Genomic DNA, 19,550 nt, shown 5'->3' on the forward strand with positions numbered 1-19,550 from the left:
GCAGTTAATAAAGCATATAGTATCTTAGGCTTTATTGATAGGGGAATTGTGTGCGAGAGTAAGGAGGACATGTTGAACTTGTATAAGACACTAGTTAGGCCTCATCTGGAGTACTGTGTCCAGTTCTGGGCATCATACTTGAGGAAGGATGTGAAGGCATTGGAGAGAGTACAGAGGAGATTCACAAGAATGATTCCGGGGATGAAGAACTGTAGCTATGAGGATAGATTGGAGAGGCTGGGACTCTTTTCCTTGGAGAAAAGAAAGCTGAGAGGAGACTTTATAGAGGTATTCAAGGTTCTGAGGGGTATGGACAGGATAAGTAGTGAGAAACTGCTCCCATACAGGAGAACATCAAGACCTAGAGGGCACAGATTCAAAATAATTGGCAATAGGTGTAAATGTGATGTGAGGAAAATTTTTCACCCAGAGGGTGGTTGGAGTCTGGAACAAACTTCCTGAGAGGGTGGTGGAAGCAGGTTCGATTGAGGTATTCAAAAGAGAGTTGGATTGCTACCTGAAAAGAGAGAATGTGCCATGTTATGGGGATAAGGCAGGGGAGTGGGACTAGGTATGTTGTGCTTTCAGAGAGCCAGTGCAGACTCAATGGGCCAAATGGCCTTCTCCTGCACTGTAAAGGTTCTGTGAGGACCTGGCGCCTTGAAAGCTTTTAGTTCTAATAATTTTCTCACTACCTTTTCCCTGATGATTGTAATTATTTTAATTCTCTCCCTCCCTTTCACCTCTTGATTCACAATTATTTACTTGTATCCTCTACAGTGAAGATGGACACAAAATATCTGTTCAATTCATCTGCTATTTCTTAATTTTCCAATATTATTTTCCCGTTCTCACTCTCTAGAGGATCAATGCTCACCTAATCCACTCTTTTCCTTTTTAAATACCTTTAGAAACTCTTACTGGTTTTATATTTCTAGCTCGCTTTCTCACATACTCTAATCTCTCCCTCCTTATCATTCTTTCAGCTATTATTTGCTGTTCTTTATATTCTGCCCAATCTTTTGACCTGCCACTCATCTTTGCAGAATTATACGTTTTTTCTTTCAATTTGATGCTATCTTTAACTTAGTTATTCACGGATGGTGTGTCCTTCCATTAGAGTCTTTCTTTCTCACTGGAACGTATCTTCTCTGAGTATTCTGAAATATCTCCTTAAATGTCTGCCATTGCATCACCACTGACCTATCCCTTACCCTGAGTTCCTAGATCACTTTAACCAGCTCTGTCTTCATGCCCTCATAATTGCCCTTCTTTAAGTTTAAGACATTAGTCTTAGATCTACTCTTCTCCCCCGAAACAGAATATGAAATTCAATCATATTATAATCACTGCTACCAAGGAGTGCCTTCACTATGAGGTCATTAATTAATCCTGTCTCATTGCACATTACCAGATCTAGTATAGCCGGCTCTCTGGTTGGTGCTAGAATGTGCTGCTCTAAGAAACTGTCCTGAAAACATTCTATGAACTCATCATCAAGGCTACCTTTGCCAATCTGATTTGTCTAATCTATGTGTAGATTAAAATCACCCATGATTATCACTGTACCTTTCTCACAAGCCCCAATTATTTCTTCCTGTATATCCCATCCTACAGTGTGGTTACTGATAGGGGACCTATTAACCACTCCCACAAGTGACTTCTTACCTTTACTATTTCTGATCTCTGCCAAGCTGATTCTACATCTTGATCTCCAAACTTGGGTAATTTCTCTCAATTGTACCAATGTCACCCTTAATTAACAGGGCTACCCCTCCACCATTTCCTAGCTTCCTGTCCTTCCTAAATGTTGTGTACCCTTGAATATTCAGGTCCCAGTTTTTGTCATCCTGCAGCCATGTCTCTATAATGGCTATCAGATTTTACATATTTATTTCTATTCGTATTGTCAATTCAGCAGTTTTGCTTTGAATACGACGTGCATTTATATACAGAGCCTTTAGTTCTGTCTTTTTACTATTTTTGTAACTTCTAGCTTATCTGCTCGTGCACTCTTAGGTGTGTACACTCTGTCCCTTCCTGCCGCACTCTGATCATTATTTTCCTTATTCACACCTTGTTCTCTTGCCTGTTCTTCTCTATCTAATTTACCACATCTTCCCAAACTTGACCCCTCACCCCTGCTATTTAGTTTAAAGCCCTTTCTACCACACTAGTTATACAACTCGCCAGAACACTGGTCCCAACACAGTTCAGGTGTAGAATGTCTCAACAGTACAGCTCCCACTTTCCCCAGTACTGGTGTCAGTGCCTCATGATTCAAAATCTATTTCTCCCCAACCCAATCTTTAAGCTACGCGTTTAACTCTCTAATCTTTTTACCCTACGCCAATTTGCTCGTGGCTCAGGCAGTAATCCAGAGATTATAACCTTTGAGGTTCTGCTTTTTAATTTAGCCCCTAGCTGCTCATATTCCCACATCAGAGCCTCTTTCCTAGTTCTACCTATGTCGTTGGTACCTACATGGATCACAACCACTGGATCCACCCCCTCCCACTGCAAGTTCCTCCCCAGCCCTGAGCAGATGTCCCAAACCATGGCACCGGGCAGGCAACACAACTGTCTGGACTCTCACTCTCAGCTGCAGAAAACTGTATTTATTTATTTATTTTAAATAGGAACAGGAGTAGGCCATTCAGCCCCCCAAGCCTGCTCTGCCATTCAATAAGATCATGACTGATCTGTTCTCCTCTACCCCCGATAACCTTTGATTCCCTTGCCTAACAAGAATCTATCTACCTCTGCCTTAAAAATATTCAATGACCCCGTCCCCACCACCTTCTGAGGCAGAGAGTTCCAAAGTCTCTCAACCCTCAGAGAAAAAAATTCTCCTCATCTCTGTCCTAAAAGGATGATCCCTAATTTTAAAACAATACCCCCTATTTCTGGACTCACCCACAAGAGGAAACATCCTTTCCACGTCCACCTTGTCAAGGCCGTTCAGGATCTTGTAAACTTCAATCCAATCACCCCTCACTCTTCTAAACTCCAGTGGAAACAAGCCCAGTCTGTGCAACCTTTTCTCATAAGACAGCCCACTCATTCCAGGTATCAATCTAGTAAACCTCCTCTGAACCGCCTCCTACGCATTTACACCCTTCCTTAAATAAGGAGATCAAAACTGCCCACAGTATTTGAGGTGCGGTCTCACCAATGCCCTGTATAACTGAAGCATAACATCCTTACTTTTATGTTCAATCCCTCTCATAATAAAGGATAGCATTCCATTAGTTTTCTTAATTACTTGTTGTACCTGCATAATAACTTTTTGTGACTCATGTACTAGAACACCTAGATCCCTCTGCACCTCAGAATTTTGCAGCCATTCTCCATTTAAGTAATACTCGGCTTTTTAATTCTTCCTGCCAAAGTGAATAACTTCACATTTTCCCACATTATACACCAGTCTATCCCCCTGGCTATATTGTCTCCAAGTACCACTACATTCCTATTAACTCGCTCCGCTTGAACAGCTTCCTGTACTATGGTCAGTTTGTTCATTTACCCTGCAGCCACCACTTTCACCCATAGAGGCTGCAAAAACATTGGACAATCGTGAAGGCTGAGGCTCCTCCACTTCCACCTTCTAGGTCCCCATACCTGCCTCACTCGCAGTCACACCCTCCTATACCTGACCACTGACCAATTCAGAAAACCTTACTCTAAAGGTGTGACAGTCTCCCGGTACAAAGTATCCAGATAACTTTGCCCTTCCCTAATAAATCGCAGTGTCTGTAGCTCAGCCTCCAGCTCAATGACTCGCGAGCCGAAGCTCCTCAAGCCGCAGACACTTACTGCACATTTGCTCTGGATCAGCCCAGTGTCCAGGAACAACCACATTCTGCAGTTGCAACACATCACCTGCCCTGTCATCTCGAATATGTGTTAATTAATTTATTTTTAGTTAATTTACAATTAATAAGCACTGCAACTCACAATGACCTTTAATACTGCTGGTAAACCTTTCTATGCTAATAAAACAACAAGAACAAAGAAAAGTACAGCACAGGAACAGGCCCTTCGGCCCTCCAAGCCTGCGCCGATCATATTGCCCGTCAACTAAAACATTTTGCACTTCCGGGGTCCGTATCCCTCTATTCCCATCCTATTCATGTATTTGTCAAGCTGCCTCTTAAACACCACTATCGTACCTGCTTCCACCACCTCCTCTGGCAGTGAATTGCAGACACTCACTACCCTGTGTAAAAAACTTGCCCCGCACAATCAATCACTTATTTGTTTTTCTGTGATGTCACACTCTGATTTCTCTCAGACTGTGACCGCTCCTCTCTGGAGCCACAGGCTGAACTGGATTGGGTATCATCAGTAGTATTATCAATAATCCTTTCCTGAGATTTACCATGTGTCAATCAGAGGGTTCAGGTGTTTAGACATTTGTCTTCCACTAAATTATTTAACTCCTCAGCATCTCTTCCCTCCTTTGCTGTGATATGATCCATTATCAAGTGATTGGACACCATGGTCTTGAGTTTGTACAGCAACTACCTGACCTTGTTTGCACGGGAGATCTCACCTGATTCGAAGCCATGACAACATTTGTGTCGTTCCTCCACCAAAGACCCAGACGGTGAAGAAGACAATTAACAGTGTCGTACTGAACATCATTTGACGTGCGTAGGTAGCAGTGTCACGAATGGCCAAGGCAAATGCCATGGCCCCTCTCAGGCCTGCAAGACAGAATCATTCATACATTAGACAGCTTGCATGCTAGGGCAAAGCAGTGATATCCTAAATATAACTCAGTGCATTCAAACACAGCGCATACTGGCTGTGGTAATCGAGTTTAATACCACTGATATTACAACAACAACTTGTATTTACATAGTGCCTTTAATGAAGTTAAACATCCCAAGGAGTGATTATCAGACAATCTGTCGTCAAGCCACATAGACTGACATTAGGATAGGTGACCCAAAGCTTGGTCAAAGGGGTAGGTTTTAAAGAAGGTATTAAAGGAGGAGTCAAAGAGCCATTTATGGCATATGAGGAGGCCATTCGGCTCATTGAGTTCATGCCAGAAAGAGGGGTGAAGAGCTTTAGGAAAGGAATTCCAGGTAGCTGAGGGTACAGCCATCAATGGAGGAACAACTGAAATCAGGGATGCTCTAGAGGCCAGAATTAGAGAATTACAAAGATCAAGGAGGGTTGTCTTCTCTGGAGGAGGTTAGAGAGATGGGGGGGCTGTAGGGCTTGGAGGTGGTCCAGAGATAGTTGTAGGAGCTGGAGGAGGTTACAGAGATAGGGAGGGTTGTAGAGGCTGAAGGAAGTTACAGAGGTAGAGAGGGTGTGGGAGCTGGAAGAGGTTACAGACATAAGGAAGGGGAGATATAGGAACACGGGTAGGAGTAGGCCATTCAGCCCCTTTGTGCCTGCTCCACCATTTAACTAGATCATGGATGATCTTCTACCGCAATGCCATCATCCCACACAATCCCCATAGCCCTTGGTGTCATTGGTATCGCGAAATCTATCAACCTCTGCTTTGGACACACTCAATGACTGAGCCTCCACAGCTCTCTGGGTAGAGAATTCCAAAGTTCACCACCCTCTCTCTGAAGTAATTCCTCCTCATCCCAGTCCTAAATGGCCTTCCCCTTATTTTGTGACTCTGTCCCCTGGTTCTAGACCCTGTCCTTATAGCCAGGGGAAACATCCTACCTGTATCTACCCTGTCAAACCTTGTAGAATTTTACACATGTCACTGAAATCAGTTCTCATTCTCCTAAATTATAGAGAATACAGGGCCAGTCTCCTCAATCTCTCCTCCGAGGACAATCCCGCCATCCCAGGGATGAGTCTGGTTAAGTAAAGAGGCCAAAACTGTACACAATACTGAGGCAGCCCATGTCCAAATGCAGCAAGACCTGGACAATATCCAGGCTTGGGCTGACAAGTGGCAAGTAACGTTCGTGCCACACAAGTGTCAGGCAATGACCATCTCCAACAAGAGAGAATCTAACCATCACCCCTTGATGTTCAATGGCATTACCATCACTGAATCCAGCACAAGTCAGGAGTGTGATGGAATACTCCCCACTTGCCTGGATGAGTGCAGCTCCCACAACACTCAAGAAGCTTGACACCTTCCAGGACAAAGCAGCCCCGCTTGATTGGCACCACACCCACAAACATTTACTCCCTCCAGTACCGATGCACAGTAGCAGCAGTGTGTACCATCTACAAGATGCACTGTAGGAACTCACCAAGGCTCCTTGGACAGCACCTTCCAAACCCACGACCACTACCATCTAGAAGGACATGGGCAGCAGATAGATGGGAACACCACCACCTGGGAATTCCCCTCCAAGTCACTCACCACCCTGACCTGGAAGTATATCACCGTTCCTTCACTGTCGTTGGGTCAAAATCCTGGAACTCCCTTCCTAACAGCACTGTGGGTGTACCTACACCACATGGACTGCAGCGGTTCAAGGAACTCACCACCACCTTCTCAAGGGAACTAGGAGTAGGCAAGAAATGCTGGCCCAGCCAGCGAAGCCCACATCCCATGAAAGAATTTTAAAAAAATACTGCAAATGTTGTCTCACCGAGGCTCTATACAATTGCAGCAAGACATCTTTACTCCTGTACTCAAATCCTCTTGCAATAAAGGCCAACCCACCATTTGCCTTCCTAATTACTTGCTGCACCTGCATGTTAACTTTCAGTGACTCATGAACAAGGACACCCGGGTGCCTTTGGACATCAGCACTTCCCAATCTCTCCCCATTTAAGAAATACTCCATATTTCTGCTTTTCCTACCCAAAGTGGATAACTTCAGATTTTTCCACATTATATTCCATCTACAATGTTCCTGCCCACTCACTTAGTCTGTCTAAATCCCCTTGAAGCTTCTTTGTATCCTCCTCACAATTCACAATCCCACCTAGTTTTGTGTCATCTGCAAACTTGGAAATATTACATTTGGTTCCCACATTCAAATCATTGATAGAGACTGAGAATAGCTGGGATCCAAGTACCGATCGTTGTGATACCCCAATAGCCACAACCTGAGAATGACTCATTTATTCCTACTCTCTGTTTTCTGTCCGTTAACCAATTCTCAATCCATAACCAGTACATTTCCCCCAAATCCCTTGTGCTCTCATTTTGTTAACTAACCTCTCATGAAGGGTCTTCTCAGAAGCCTTCTGAAATCCAAATACACCACATCCACTTTATCTATTCTGCTCAAAAAAAACTTCAACAGCTTTGTCAAACACGAGTTCCCTTTCATGGAGAGATTTGAACACGAGGAGGAGAATTGTACAATTAAGGCCTTGCTGGACCAGGAGTCAGTGTGGTGAGCACAGAGGTGACGAGTGAACGATTATTAAATAAATAGTCGTTTGTCAGCTGAAAGAAGGGACATTCTGTCGAAGCTTTTCATCTTGTACTCATCAGGACAGAATTCGCAAGAATACCAGATTGTAAAGGGAACAACAATTTATCCTGCATGAGAAAAGAGGGCCGATTGATTGGCAAGTGGTCTCTGATTGGTAGAGGCATTGCCATGGAGAATGCAACAGTTAACTGCCAAGCTTTGTTTAAATTCAAACCAGACAGGTTGACTCTGATTGGTCGAGGCATTGCCGTAAGGAATGAACCAGAGAATGGTGGTCACCTATTTTGTTTAGTTGAAAAAGGTGCAATGTGTGTACATGTCCTTTCTGTCTGCAAAGGACAGGGCCCCGTGTATTAATATATGTAGTTTCTAACATGTGTAAGTGAGCCACACTGCGAGCCCAACTGATAACCTTAAATTGGTTGCCAGTGTAATTCTTAGCACACTCAGGATTACTTAGCGAATGTTGTCCAATTGTGGAACCACATCTAATGTCAGATACTGTTTTAAGCATGGGCTGGTTGGGTGCAGTCTGTACCTTGCCTGATGTGAACATCCAAAGGGACATGCTGTTTGATATGATCCAGCAGTCTTTGGGATCCCCTCTAGGCTTAGCTCTTGCAAACAACTTGATGGATTGACATCTAACCTCCTACCCCTCGCATATTTCCGATATGTAGATGATACATTTGTAATATTGAATCCACAACTTCATATAATAATTTCCTTACATGTCTTAATGAGCTCCATCCTGTGCTCAAATTCACCTTTGAAAAGGAGCAGTCAAATGAACTCCCCTTCTTTGACTTGCTAGTTGAGAAATCTGCTGTTGAGAGGGTTCTCTACCACAGTCTACCGCAAGCCTGCTTCACTAAGCAATATACGTGTTGGGATTCTTACAGGTCCACGTGCTATAAGATTGGCCTTATCAGCAACCTTGTAAACAGGGTCCGAGCCATTTGCTCACCATGCAAGCCTGATGCTGAAATAGGGGCATCAAAGACATCCTTTGGGATAATGGCTCCCCTGATCAGATCACTTCACGCTGCATATCAGACAAACTCATGGACAGGCCTAAGGCCATCACTTTCGGCCCTGAAAAGTGCCCAGTCTACCTCAGATTACCCTGGAAGGGTAAGGTATCTCCAAAATTTGAGCAGCAGGTGAAGCTATCTGTTTCATGCTGCTACTATGCAGTAATAACACAAGTGGTATTTGCCACTAACAAGATGCTGCTGTCAGTCCAAAAAGACATTCTGCCTACCACACAAGTGATCAATGTGGTGTATGAATTTCAGTGCCAGTGTGATTCTCTGTGGATCGTATGTCCCAAAGACTGGTGGATCGTATCAAACAGCAAGTCCCAGCCGCTGTTCGCAATGGGCATGGTACAGACCGTACTCAACCAGCCCGTGCTTACAAAACTCAAAACACAGTGTCCAACATTAGATGTGATTCCGTGATTGGACAACACTTACTAAACAATCTCGACTGTGCTAAGAATTACACTGACAACCAATAAGATTATCAGTTGGGCTCACAATGTGGCTCACTTATGTGTGCTAGGGGCTGCTATATTAATACATGTGTATGTTAATAAACACGTGCTATATTAATACACAGGGCCCTATCCTTTGCAGACTGAAAGAACATGTACAGACATTGTACTTTTTACAACGAAACAAAATAGGCAACAGCCATTCTCTGGCTCATTCCTCACGGCAATGCCTTGGCCAATCACAGTCAACCTACTTGGTTTGAATGTAAACAAAGCTTGGCAATTAACTGTTAGTTATCAGTTAAGTGGTACATTCTCCATGGCAACACCTCTACCAATCAGAGTCCACTTGCCAACCAACCAGCACTCTCTTCTCATACAGTATTAATTATTGTTCCCTTAACAATTTGGTACTCTTGCAAATTGTCCTGATGAGTGCAAGGTGAAAAGCTTTGACAGAAAGGTTTTCTTTCAGAACATTAAATAGTTTGTGAAATTCTGAGTTAAACTAATCAAGCATTTGGTTGAATCCTCCATGGTATTAACGGAAAAACTCCATGTGCATCACCAAGACCAAACGTCCAAGAATACACCCACGGGCCTGATTGGCTAAGGGCACCACTGACAGAGTAGAAATGTTTAGAGAGAATTTAGATCAATGTTTAAGGGAGTGGGTGATTGAGAATGATTTGAGATTGGTTTGACAGTGTCAGAGACACACACTCAGGAGCAAAGTGAGAAGTTTCATCTATTGTCAGACCTCACTACAGCAATGTTACAGCAGTTGCCATGTACATTGCTGAGTATGTATCACAGATACACTTCAAACATCCCTATAACTGACATGTGGAGAGTAAAGTGGATGTGATGATAACAGCTCATCCTCCAGGATGAAAAGATTTCCAAAAAGATTTTTAAAAAATGAGTCTTTCTCCCTTGGAGTGTAGGCTTCAGCTTTAGTGCAGTTTGGGGTGAGGGGGTAATTGCAGTAAGACCTGCAGATAGAAACGCAGTCTACATTTTAAAGTCACACATTCTGTCCTTACTTCTTTATATATTTCCATTATAAATTCCTATTTATATTGGAAACTAATGTAAACCTGTCACACTGTAATTACAGCCTCCCACATAGCACCTCCATGTAATGTGTTTCCACAGTGATAGTGCTTTCTGAAAGTTGACAGAGGAATTCACAAGGGAAGAAGTTGACAGGAGTAGAGGGAGCGATAGGTTTTGAATATATTACATCGTGATGTAGTTGAATAATAAAATTCACAGAGTCAGACGTACCTGCAAACATCATCATGTGCTGCAGGTTGGAGCCAATCTTTTTTCTCCGGCCCAGGTTCAGGAGGAAAGAAAGTGGGTAAATATTAGCAGCTCTCCCAAGGAACACAGCCAGCTAGTTAATGCATTAAGGAATGAACAGCTGGAACTATGACGCAGCAAGAAATCACAACCTCCCATCGATTCACCAGAAAGAATCAATTAACTAAAGTTTTGTTCCAATATTTAATCAAAAAGGCATTTCTGCAGCTACCTCAGTTTGTACTGCACTCTGTGCTGTGGAAGAGCTCACAATTAAAATTCTGTGTAAATAATAACAAACCTCACAATTACATTTTCATTAAAACTTAGATAAATTCATCTTATAATTGTTAGGAGCAAACCTGCATATAAACTAATTCTCTCAACAATCCTTTATATTTTGAGATTATATCTATTTTCAGAGCACAACATACATACGAACAAATGAATTAGGAGCAGGAGTAGGCCATTTGGCCCCTCAAGCCTGAACTTAGGTCATCCCTCTCTGTGTGAATGTCATCTTTAATTAACAGAGCTACCCCCCCACCCTTTCCTAGCCTCCTATCCTTCCTAAATATCACACACCCTTCAATATTCAGGTCCTGATTGATGTCATCCTCCAGCCATGTCTTTGAAGTGGCTATCAGATCATACTTATTTATTTCTATTTGTGCTATCAGTTCAGCTACTTTGTTTCGAATGCTACATGTGTTTAGATAAAAGACTTTAATTTTGTCCTTTTATTATCTTTGTAACCTTTAGCCTTATCTGCTGATTTACTCTTAGATTTGTACTCTCTGTCCCTTCCTGTCACGGTCTGTTTATCATTTCCCATATTAATACATCCCTCTCTTCCCTTGTCTCTATTCTTTGACATTCAACATCTGCCCATATTTGATCCCTTGCCCCCACAATTTAGTTCAAAACCCTCTCTACCTCCTTAGTAATGTGGTTCGCAAGAACACTGGTCCCAGAACAGTTGAGGTGTAGACTGAACCAATGATACAGCTCCCACTTTTCCCAATACTGGAGTAGGCCACCTCACTTCTCAAAACGGCACTTAGAGTGGACATTTTTCCGTTTTATTGATTCATCCTGGGGATGAGGGTGTCACTGGCTGGGCCAGCATTTATTGCACATCCCTAATGCCCTTGAGAAGGTGGTGGTGAGCTGCCTTCTTGAACTGCTGCAGTCCATGTGGTGTAGGTACACCCACAGTGCTGTTAGGGAGGGAGTTCCAGGATTTTGACCCAGCGACAGTGAAGGAACGGCGATATATTTCCAAGTCAGGATAGTGAGTGACTTGGAGGGGAACTTCCAGGTGGTGGTGTTCCCATCTATCTGCTGCCCTTGTCCTTCTAGATGGTAGTGGTTGTGGGTTTGGAAGGTGCTGTCTAAGGAGCCTTGGTGAGTTCCTGCAGTGTATCTTGTAGATGGTACACACTGCTGCTACTGTGGATGTGGTGCCAATCAAGTGGGCTGCTTTGTCCTGGATGGTGTTGAGTTTCTTGAGTGTTGTGGGAGCTGCACTCATCCAGGAAAATGGAGAGTATTCCATCGCACTCCTGAATTGTGCCTTGTAGATGGTGGACAGGCTTTGGGGAGTCAGGAGGTGAGTTACTCACTGCAGGATTCCTAGCCTCTGACCTGCTCTTGTAGCCACAGTATTTATATGGCTAGTCCAGTTCAGTTTCTGATCAATGGTAATCCCCAGGATGTTGATAGTGAACTTCAAGGGGTTGAATCTCTGTTGTTGGGAGTTGATTATTGCCTTGCACATGTGTGGTGTGAATGTTATGTGTCATTTATCAGCCCAAAATGCAAACAGGATCTTACACCAGGCCGTCAGGTACTGAAAAATCAGAAAGGATACAAAAGCTGCGATTATGAAGGTGGGATTGAAGATGTGGCTCTCAAAGGTGAAGAGAGTTAACCCCATGTAGGAAAAGATAAAATTTTCTGCTAAGAAATTGAGGAGTTCAAATAACTGAAAAACACAAAATGAGAGATTTTTATATTAATTCATATCAGATTAATGTAATCAGGTGACCAAGCACAACATTGCCAGAGTCTCAGTTAAAGAATCATTTCAACTACAGAGCTGGGGATTAAATCCTCTTTAACTGTCACCACATTCTCAGCTGTTATTCAGAAAGATACCAACAGGAATCCCAAAGTATCCGGAGTTTGTCTTTGATGTTCATTCCTATAACTTGACTTCCCAAGCTGCTCTGTCTAATCCAGTGTCTGGCATATTCACAAAACAATTAGCAACTCCTCATGGCTTGCCAAAGTGGAAATAGTTAATGGAATCTGAGAGTGGAAGCTGGGGAGGTAGGTCTGTGTCAGATGGACTGTTCTGGACGCAGTGGGGAAGCTACAAGAGGAAATGCGCAGGGGGGGTTTGCGCAGATATTTGAGGGGGCGAGTGGTCAACAAGGATCTGTTTTGCAACTTGGGCACGTGGAGCATTTCATCAAATTCATCAAAACGTGTGCATCTTCCACAGCCACTCCAGTGTGATAGCTCCTGGAGATCCACAGCCATTCCAGTGTGATAGCTCCTGGAGACCCACAGCCATTCCAGTGTGATAGCTCCTGGAGACCCACAGCCACTCCAGTGTGATAGCTCCTGGAGACCCACAGCCACTCCAGTGTGATAGCTCCTGGAGATCCACAGCCACTCCAGTCTGATAGCTCCTGGAGATCCCCAGCCACTCCAGTCTGATAGCTCCTGGAGACCCACAGCCACTCCAGTGTGATAGCTCCTGGAGATCCACAGCCAATCCAGTGTGAAAGATCCTGGAGATCCACAGCCACTCCAGTGTGATGGATCCCAGAGACCCATAGCCACTCCAGTGTGATAGCTCCTGGAGATCCACAGCCACTCCAGTCTGATAGCTCCTGGAGATCCCCAGCCACTCCAGTCTGATAGCTCCTGGAGACCCACAGCCACTCCAGTGTGATAGCTCCTGGAGATCCACAGCCACTCCAGTGTGATAGCTCCTGGAGATCCACAGCCATTCCAGTGTGATAGCTCCTGGAGATCCACAGCCACTCCAGTGTGATAGCTCCTGGAGATCCACAGCCACTCCAGTGTGATAGATCCTGGAGATCCACAGCCACTCCAGTGTGATAGATCCTGGAGATCCACAGCCACTCCAGTGTGATAGTTCCTGGAGATCCACAGCCACTCCAGTGTGATAGCTCCTGGAGATCCACAGCCACTCCAGTGTGATAGCTCCTGGAGACCCACAGCCACTCCAGTGTGATAGCTCCTGGAGATCCACAGCCAATCCAGTGTGATAGATCCTGGAGATCCACAGCCACTCCAGTGTGATGGATCCCAGAGACCCATAGCCACTCCAGTGTGATAGCTCCTGGAGATCCACAGCCACTCCAGTCTGATAGCTCCTGGAGATCCACAGCCACTCCAGTCTGATAGCTCCTGGAGACCCACAGCCACTCCAGTGTGATAGCTCCTGGAGATCCACAGCCATTCCAGTGTGATAGCTCCTGGAGATCCACAGCCACTCCAGTGTGATAGATCCCAGAGATCCACAGCCACTGCAGTGTGATAGCTCCTGGAGACCCACAGCTACTCCAGTGTGATAGCTCCTGGAGACCCACAGCCACTCCAGTGTGATAGCTCCTGGAGATCCACAGCCACTCCAGTGTGATAGATCCTGGAGATCCACAGCCACTCCAGTGTGATAGATCCTGGAGATCCACAGCCACTCCAGTGTGATAGTTCCTGGAGATCCACAGCCACTCCAGTGTGATAGCTCCTGGAGATCCACAGCCACTCCAGTGTGATAGCTCCCAGAGATCCACAGCCATTCCAGTGTGATAGTTCCTGGAGATCCACAGCCACTCCAGTGTGATAGCTCCCAGAGATCCACAGCCATTCCAGTGTGATAGTTCCTGGAGATCCACAGCCACTCGAGTGTGATAGCTCCTGGAGGCAACTCAGGCTGAATATGTACATAAAAACATCAACACAATTGGCTAGAGTTCAGATCCATCAGAGGCAGAGGGCGGAGAATTCAGTCCAATATGAAAACTAATATTGACACATCTGGCTTTTGGCTGCCTAATTAAGTTTTAAAAACTCCAAGATAATAACTATCACCTTTAGAGATAATAAATTTCCCCAGCGGTTTAGCAGGTAGTACTGTCGGTGGGTCAGTACTGAGGGAGGGCAGCACTGTTGGAGGGTCAGTACTGAGGGAGTGCCACACTATCGGAGGGTCAGAACTGAGGGAGCGCCGCACTGTCGGAGGGTCAGTACAGAGGGAGCGCTGCACTGTCGGAGGGTCAGTACTGAGGGAGCGCCGCACTGTCGGAGGGTCAGTACTGAGGGAGCGCCGCATTGTCGGAGGGTCAGTACTGAGGGAGCGCCGCACTGTCGGAGGGTCAGTACTGAGGGAGCGCCGCACTTTCGGAGGGTCAGTGCTGAGCAAGTGTTGCATTGTCACAGGGTCAGTACTGAGGGAGTGCTTCACTGACAGAGGGTCAGTACTGAGGGAACGCCGCACTGTCGGAGGGTCAGTACTGAGCAAGTGCTGCATTGTCACAGGGTCAGTACTGAGGATTGCTGCACTGTCAGAGGGTCGGTACTGAGGGAGTGCTGCACTGTCAGAGGGTCAGTACTGAGGGAGTGCTGCACTGTCAGAGGGTCAGTATTGAGGGAGCGCTGCACTGTCAGAGGGTCAGTACTGAGGGAGCGCTGCACTGTCAGAGGATCAGTACTGAGGGAGTGCTGCACTGTCAGATGCTCAGTACTGAGGGAGTGCTGCACTGTCAGAGGGTCGGTACTGAGGGAGTGCTGCACTGTCAGAGGGTCAGTACTGAGGGAGCGCTGCACTGTCAGAGGGTCAGTACTGAGGGAGCGCTGCACTGTCAGAGGGTCAGTACTGAGGGAGCGCTGCACTGTCAGAGGGTCAGTACTGAGGGAGTGCTGCACTGTCAGATGGTCAGTACTGAGGGAGTGCTGCACTGTCAGAGGGTCAGTACTGAGGGAGCGCTGCACTGTCAGAGGGTCAGTACTGAGGGAGTGCTGCACTGTCAGAGGGTCAGTACTGAGGGAGTGCTGCACTATCAGAGGGTCAGTGCTGCACTATCAGAGGATCAGTACTGAGGGAGTGCTGCACTGTTGGAGGGTCAGAACTGAGGGAGTGCTGCACTGTCAGAGGATCTTTCCTGAGGGAGTTTCACAGGCTGAGATGCATAAACAAGGCTTGTATTCCCTAGAATATTGAATGTTAAGGGGCTATTTGGCAAAGGTTTTTAACATTTTAAAGGAATTCACAGACTAGAAAACAATTATTTCTGTTGGTGGTGGCAGTCTACGATGAGGAGGAATAACTTGAACAGCTTGGCCTTTCTGGACAGAAGTTAAAAAACACTTCTTTGCACAAAGGGTGGTTGAAGATTGGAACTCACTCCCACAAAGATGATGCTGCTGGGGCTCAATTAATAAATTAAAACCTGAAATTGATAGATTGCCAGACAAGAGCATTAGAGGATATGGGACCAAGGCAAGCAGATGGAGTTCGGATTCAGATCAACCATGGCCGATCAGCTGAATAGCCTCCTCCTGTTCCTATATTTATTTCACTAACATCTGTGGGAGCTTGCTGTGCACACTTGCCTCATTTCCTACATTACATCACGAACTTGCTATTCCTTTGAAGTTTATAAGAGGATTATGTTTTGGGACCCTCTCTTTAATTCAAGGTAAAACGGGCCAGCAAAGAGAGTCACGTGTGTTCTGAATTCTGCCTGACAACAAGCCCTGGTGGATTGGTTACTCTGGGGCCAGGGAGGCCCAGGGTGACATTTAGGGCGAAATCGTCCCAGATTTGCAGTAAGTACAGAGGTGGGTTACAAACGCAATGGCGGGTTTTCACGCCTCATTATGCATTCCCGAGAAACACACAGGGTCACTGGCCGGGCAGACTCTGATTCACCCGCCCCACTGTCACCTCAGGCCTTCAGTAAACTGGGCACCATATTTAAAGGCTGCCCCTACACAGAGCTAACTCTCTTAAAGGGATAGGAAGCTGCTGGGAACTGGTGGCTGCCAAAGGGAGGAAACATGTTGCCCCCAGATTTAGCGATGACTCCCTCGAACACCTCCTGCTGTGATGCCCTCTACCCCTGCTCTGGGCAAATGCCAGCAAACAAGGTCACCAATCCGTCATGGGAGTTGGTGGTCAGCGCCAATGCCCTGAAAAGGGGGACAGCCACCCAATGCCGAAAGAGGATGAATGATCTCCTCCGTCCCACCAGGTTAAGTCACTCTCCTCATCGCTCTCAACTCTCTCACTCACAAACCCATCCCATCCACAGGGATCTCATTCACTACCAGTTCCATCACCATTCATTCTCTCTCACACACGAATAAATGTCCTCATCCCATCCATGGCACCACTCACCACCCACACATACCAGGCATGCTTATCATCTGGCCTGGCACGCGTCCTGCTTACACTCTCTCCATCGGTCATACCTCAGTCAAGCTCAGGAACATCAGGAAGTGATGTCCGCTGCACTCCTCAGGTTGCAAGACACGATGGGGGAGTCCCTCTACCTTCAGGCTGAGATGACAGAGCCGGTATTGCAACACACAGAGGTCATCACTGGCAGGATGGCGGTCGCCATAGAGACCTTGGCCCAGGATGTCAATCCTGCACTGCTGCATGGGCCGAATTCCATCACTGACGCCATATTTGGCCTCCAATGGTGTCAACACAAGAGAAGTGAGAGACAGCTCGTTCTCACTCCAGCTACCCCTGCTCCTCAAAGGGGTCAGCCAGGAGCTCTCAGGTGTCCATAGGGAGGAGGATCAGCAGGTGTAACCCCCTAGGGCCATCCACCCAAGTGACTTCAGGTGTAAAAATAAAAACAAAAAACTGTGGATGCTGGAAATCCAAAACAAAAACAGAATTACCTGGAAAAACTCAGCAGGTCTGGCGGCATCGGCGGAGAAGAGCAAAGTTGACCTTTCCCGTCCTCATGACCCTTCAACACAGTCGTTGACAGGGCCCTCAACTGTGTCCGGCCCATCTCCCGCGCATCCACCCTCACGCCTTCTCCTCCCTCCCAGAAACATGATTGGGTCCCCCTTGCCCTCACTTATCACCCCACCAGCCTCCGCATTCAAAGGATCATCCTCCACCATTTCCGCCAACTCGAGCATGATGCCACCACCAAACACATCTTCCCTTCACCCCCCAGGCAGCATTCCACAGGGATCGTTCCCTCCGGGACACCCTGGTCCAGTCCTCCATCATCACCTACTCCTCAACCCCCACCTACAGCACCTCCCCATGCAAACACAAAAGATGCAACACCTGCCCCTTCACTTCCTCTCTCCTCACCGTCCAAGGGCCCAAACACTCCTTTCAAGTGAAGCAGCATTTCACTTGCATTTCCCTCAATTTAGTCTACTGCATTCGTTGCTCCTAATGCGGTTTCCTCTACACTGGAGAGACCAAACGCAGACTGGGTGACCGCTTTGCAGAACACCTTCAGTCTGTCCGCAAGCATGACCCAGACCTCTCTGTCACTTGCCATTTCAACACTCCACCCTGCTCTCTTGCCCACATGTCTGTCCTTGGCTTGCTGCATTGTTCCAGTGAAGCCCAACGCAAACTGGAGGAACAATACCTCATCTTCCGACCAGGCACTTTACAGCCTTCCGGACTGAATATTGAGTTCAACAACTTTAGATCTTGAACTCCCTCCTCCTTCCCCACCCCCTTTCCGTTTCTTCCCCCTCCCTTTTGTTTTTTCCAATAATTTATTTGGATTTTTCTTTTCCCACCTATTTCCATTATTTTTAAATGTATTTCCACCAATTGTTTATTTCACCCCACCCCCACTAGAGCTGTACCTTGTGTGTCCTGCTCTCCACTCTTAATTAGCACATTCGTTTAGATAATATCACCACCTTCAACACCTCTTTGTTCTTTTGTCTGTGACATATTTTAGTTATCTCCTCCTATCACTGTTTGCTTGTCCCAACAACCCCTCCCCCCACCCCCTTAAACCAGCTTATATTTCACCCCTTTCCTATTTCTACTTAGTTCTGTTGAAGGGTCATGAGGACTCGAAATGTCAACTTTGCTCTGACTCCAGGTGTGTCCAGCCCATCTGAATCCCCTCTTCCTGTGACCCCGGCAGCTCTAGCTCCACAGGCCGAGGAGGGTGCCACTGCCACTCAGCAGGACCCTGAAAACAGGCCAGAGCCCTCCAGGTCACGGCTCTCCAGAGGATGCGCACCACAGACAAGGCGTCACAGTCAGCCGGCTGCCTCCACCTCTGCTGTGGATGTGCGGGGAGCACCAAGATGTAGTGGCAGGGTTAGGAAAGTTAAGGAGGATTAAACTCTTTTGGAGTCAACCAATTAAACTAAATTAACAAAATCAGGGACAAAACAAACACAGCGCCTAAATTAGGGAACTACAAAACCAAAGACAAATTTTAAAGGCAACTTACCAACATCAAATCAAAATGTGAATAAAGGGGTTGATAAAACACCCCAGTACCCGCGGTGCCCACTGGGCATGGAAGGCCTCGACGGTGCCGGCAGACACCGTGTGCTTCCTCTTCAGGGACACCCGGCCGCGAACGTAGCCGCAGAAGAGGGGCAGACAGTCGGGCTGGACGACCCCCTCAATCGCCCGCTGCCTGGATCTGTTATGGTCAACTTGGCCAGGCCCAGGAGCAGGTTCATGAGGAGATCCTCCTCTGCACCGGGTGTCCGCAAAAGGACGTTAAAGAGAATTAGTTGCACAGCCTGGGCACAGGTGATAATCACTTGTACATAATGTTCACTTTGTTAATAAGCTGCCAAGAACATCCCCTTGCCTATGGCCCCTTGTTCTGATGAACAGTGTCCGTGTCACTAAGATGTGAAACCTTGGCCCCTGCACAGGATAAAGGCAGGTGTCTCAGTCCAGGGCCTCTTCCCTGTGCTTTGTGCAATCTCCCCAGCACACTGATGGTGCGTCTTCACTGTCACTGGACACGTCAGTCATACCTGCACCTCTCTGGTGCTGGTCATTGCTGCCAGAATGTCCTGGGTCGGTGGCACAGAGTTCCGTCATTCTCTCCGTGTGCTCCCAGCATCTTTATGATGCGGCTGCTGCCCAAAAACAGCAGCTCATCCCCCAAATACACTAATTCTGGTGGGGCCTGGGTGAGGGGGGGGGGGGGGGGGGGGGGGTGAGGGGTGGGGTGAGGGGGGGTGGGGGGGTGGGGGGGTGGGGGGGTGGGGGGGGGTGAGGGGGGGTGGGTGAGGGGGGGTGAGGGGGTGGGTGAGGGGGTGGGTGAGGGGGGGTGAGGGGG

At 46.7% G+C, this 19,550-nt stretch overlaps 1 protein-coding gene across 2 annotated transcripts in view; it reads right to left on the reverse strand.

Moving 5' to 3' along the window:
* Window positions 1-19,550, reverse strand: part of slc9a6a (solute carrier family 9 member A6a) — a 103,251-nt gene that overhangs the window by 17,850 nt on the left and 65,851 nt on the right. For both annotated transcript variants that reach the window (XM_041196203.1, XM_041196204.1), the window contains exons 10-12: window positions 12,068-12,181; window positions 10,177-10,288; window positions 4,556-4,709 (exon numbers count right to left, since the gene is read on the reverse strand). In XM_041196203.1, coding sequence (XP_041052137.1) covers window positions 4,556-4,709; window positions 10,177-10,288; window positions 12,068-12,181 — 380 coding nt within the window. The remainder of the gene's footprint in view (window positions 1-4,555; window positions 4,710-10,176; window positions 10,289-12,067; window positions 12,182-19,550) is intronic.

Source organism: Carcharodon carcharias, chromosome 9 (genome assembly GCF_017639515.1).
Source record: "Carcharodon carcharias isolate sCarCar2 chromosome 9, sCarCar2.pri, whole genome shotgun sequence".
NCBI classification, from domain to species: domain Eukaryota; kingdom Metazoa; phylum Chordata; class Chondrichthyes; order Lamniformes; family Lamnidae; genus Carcharodon; species Carcharodon carcharias.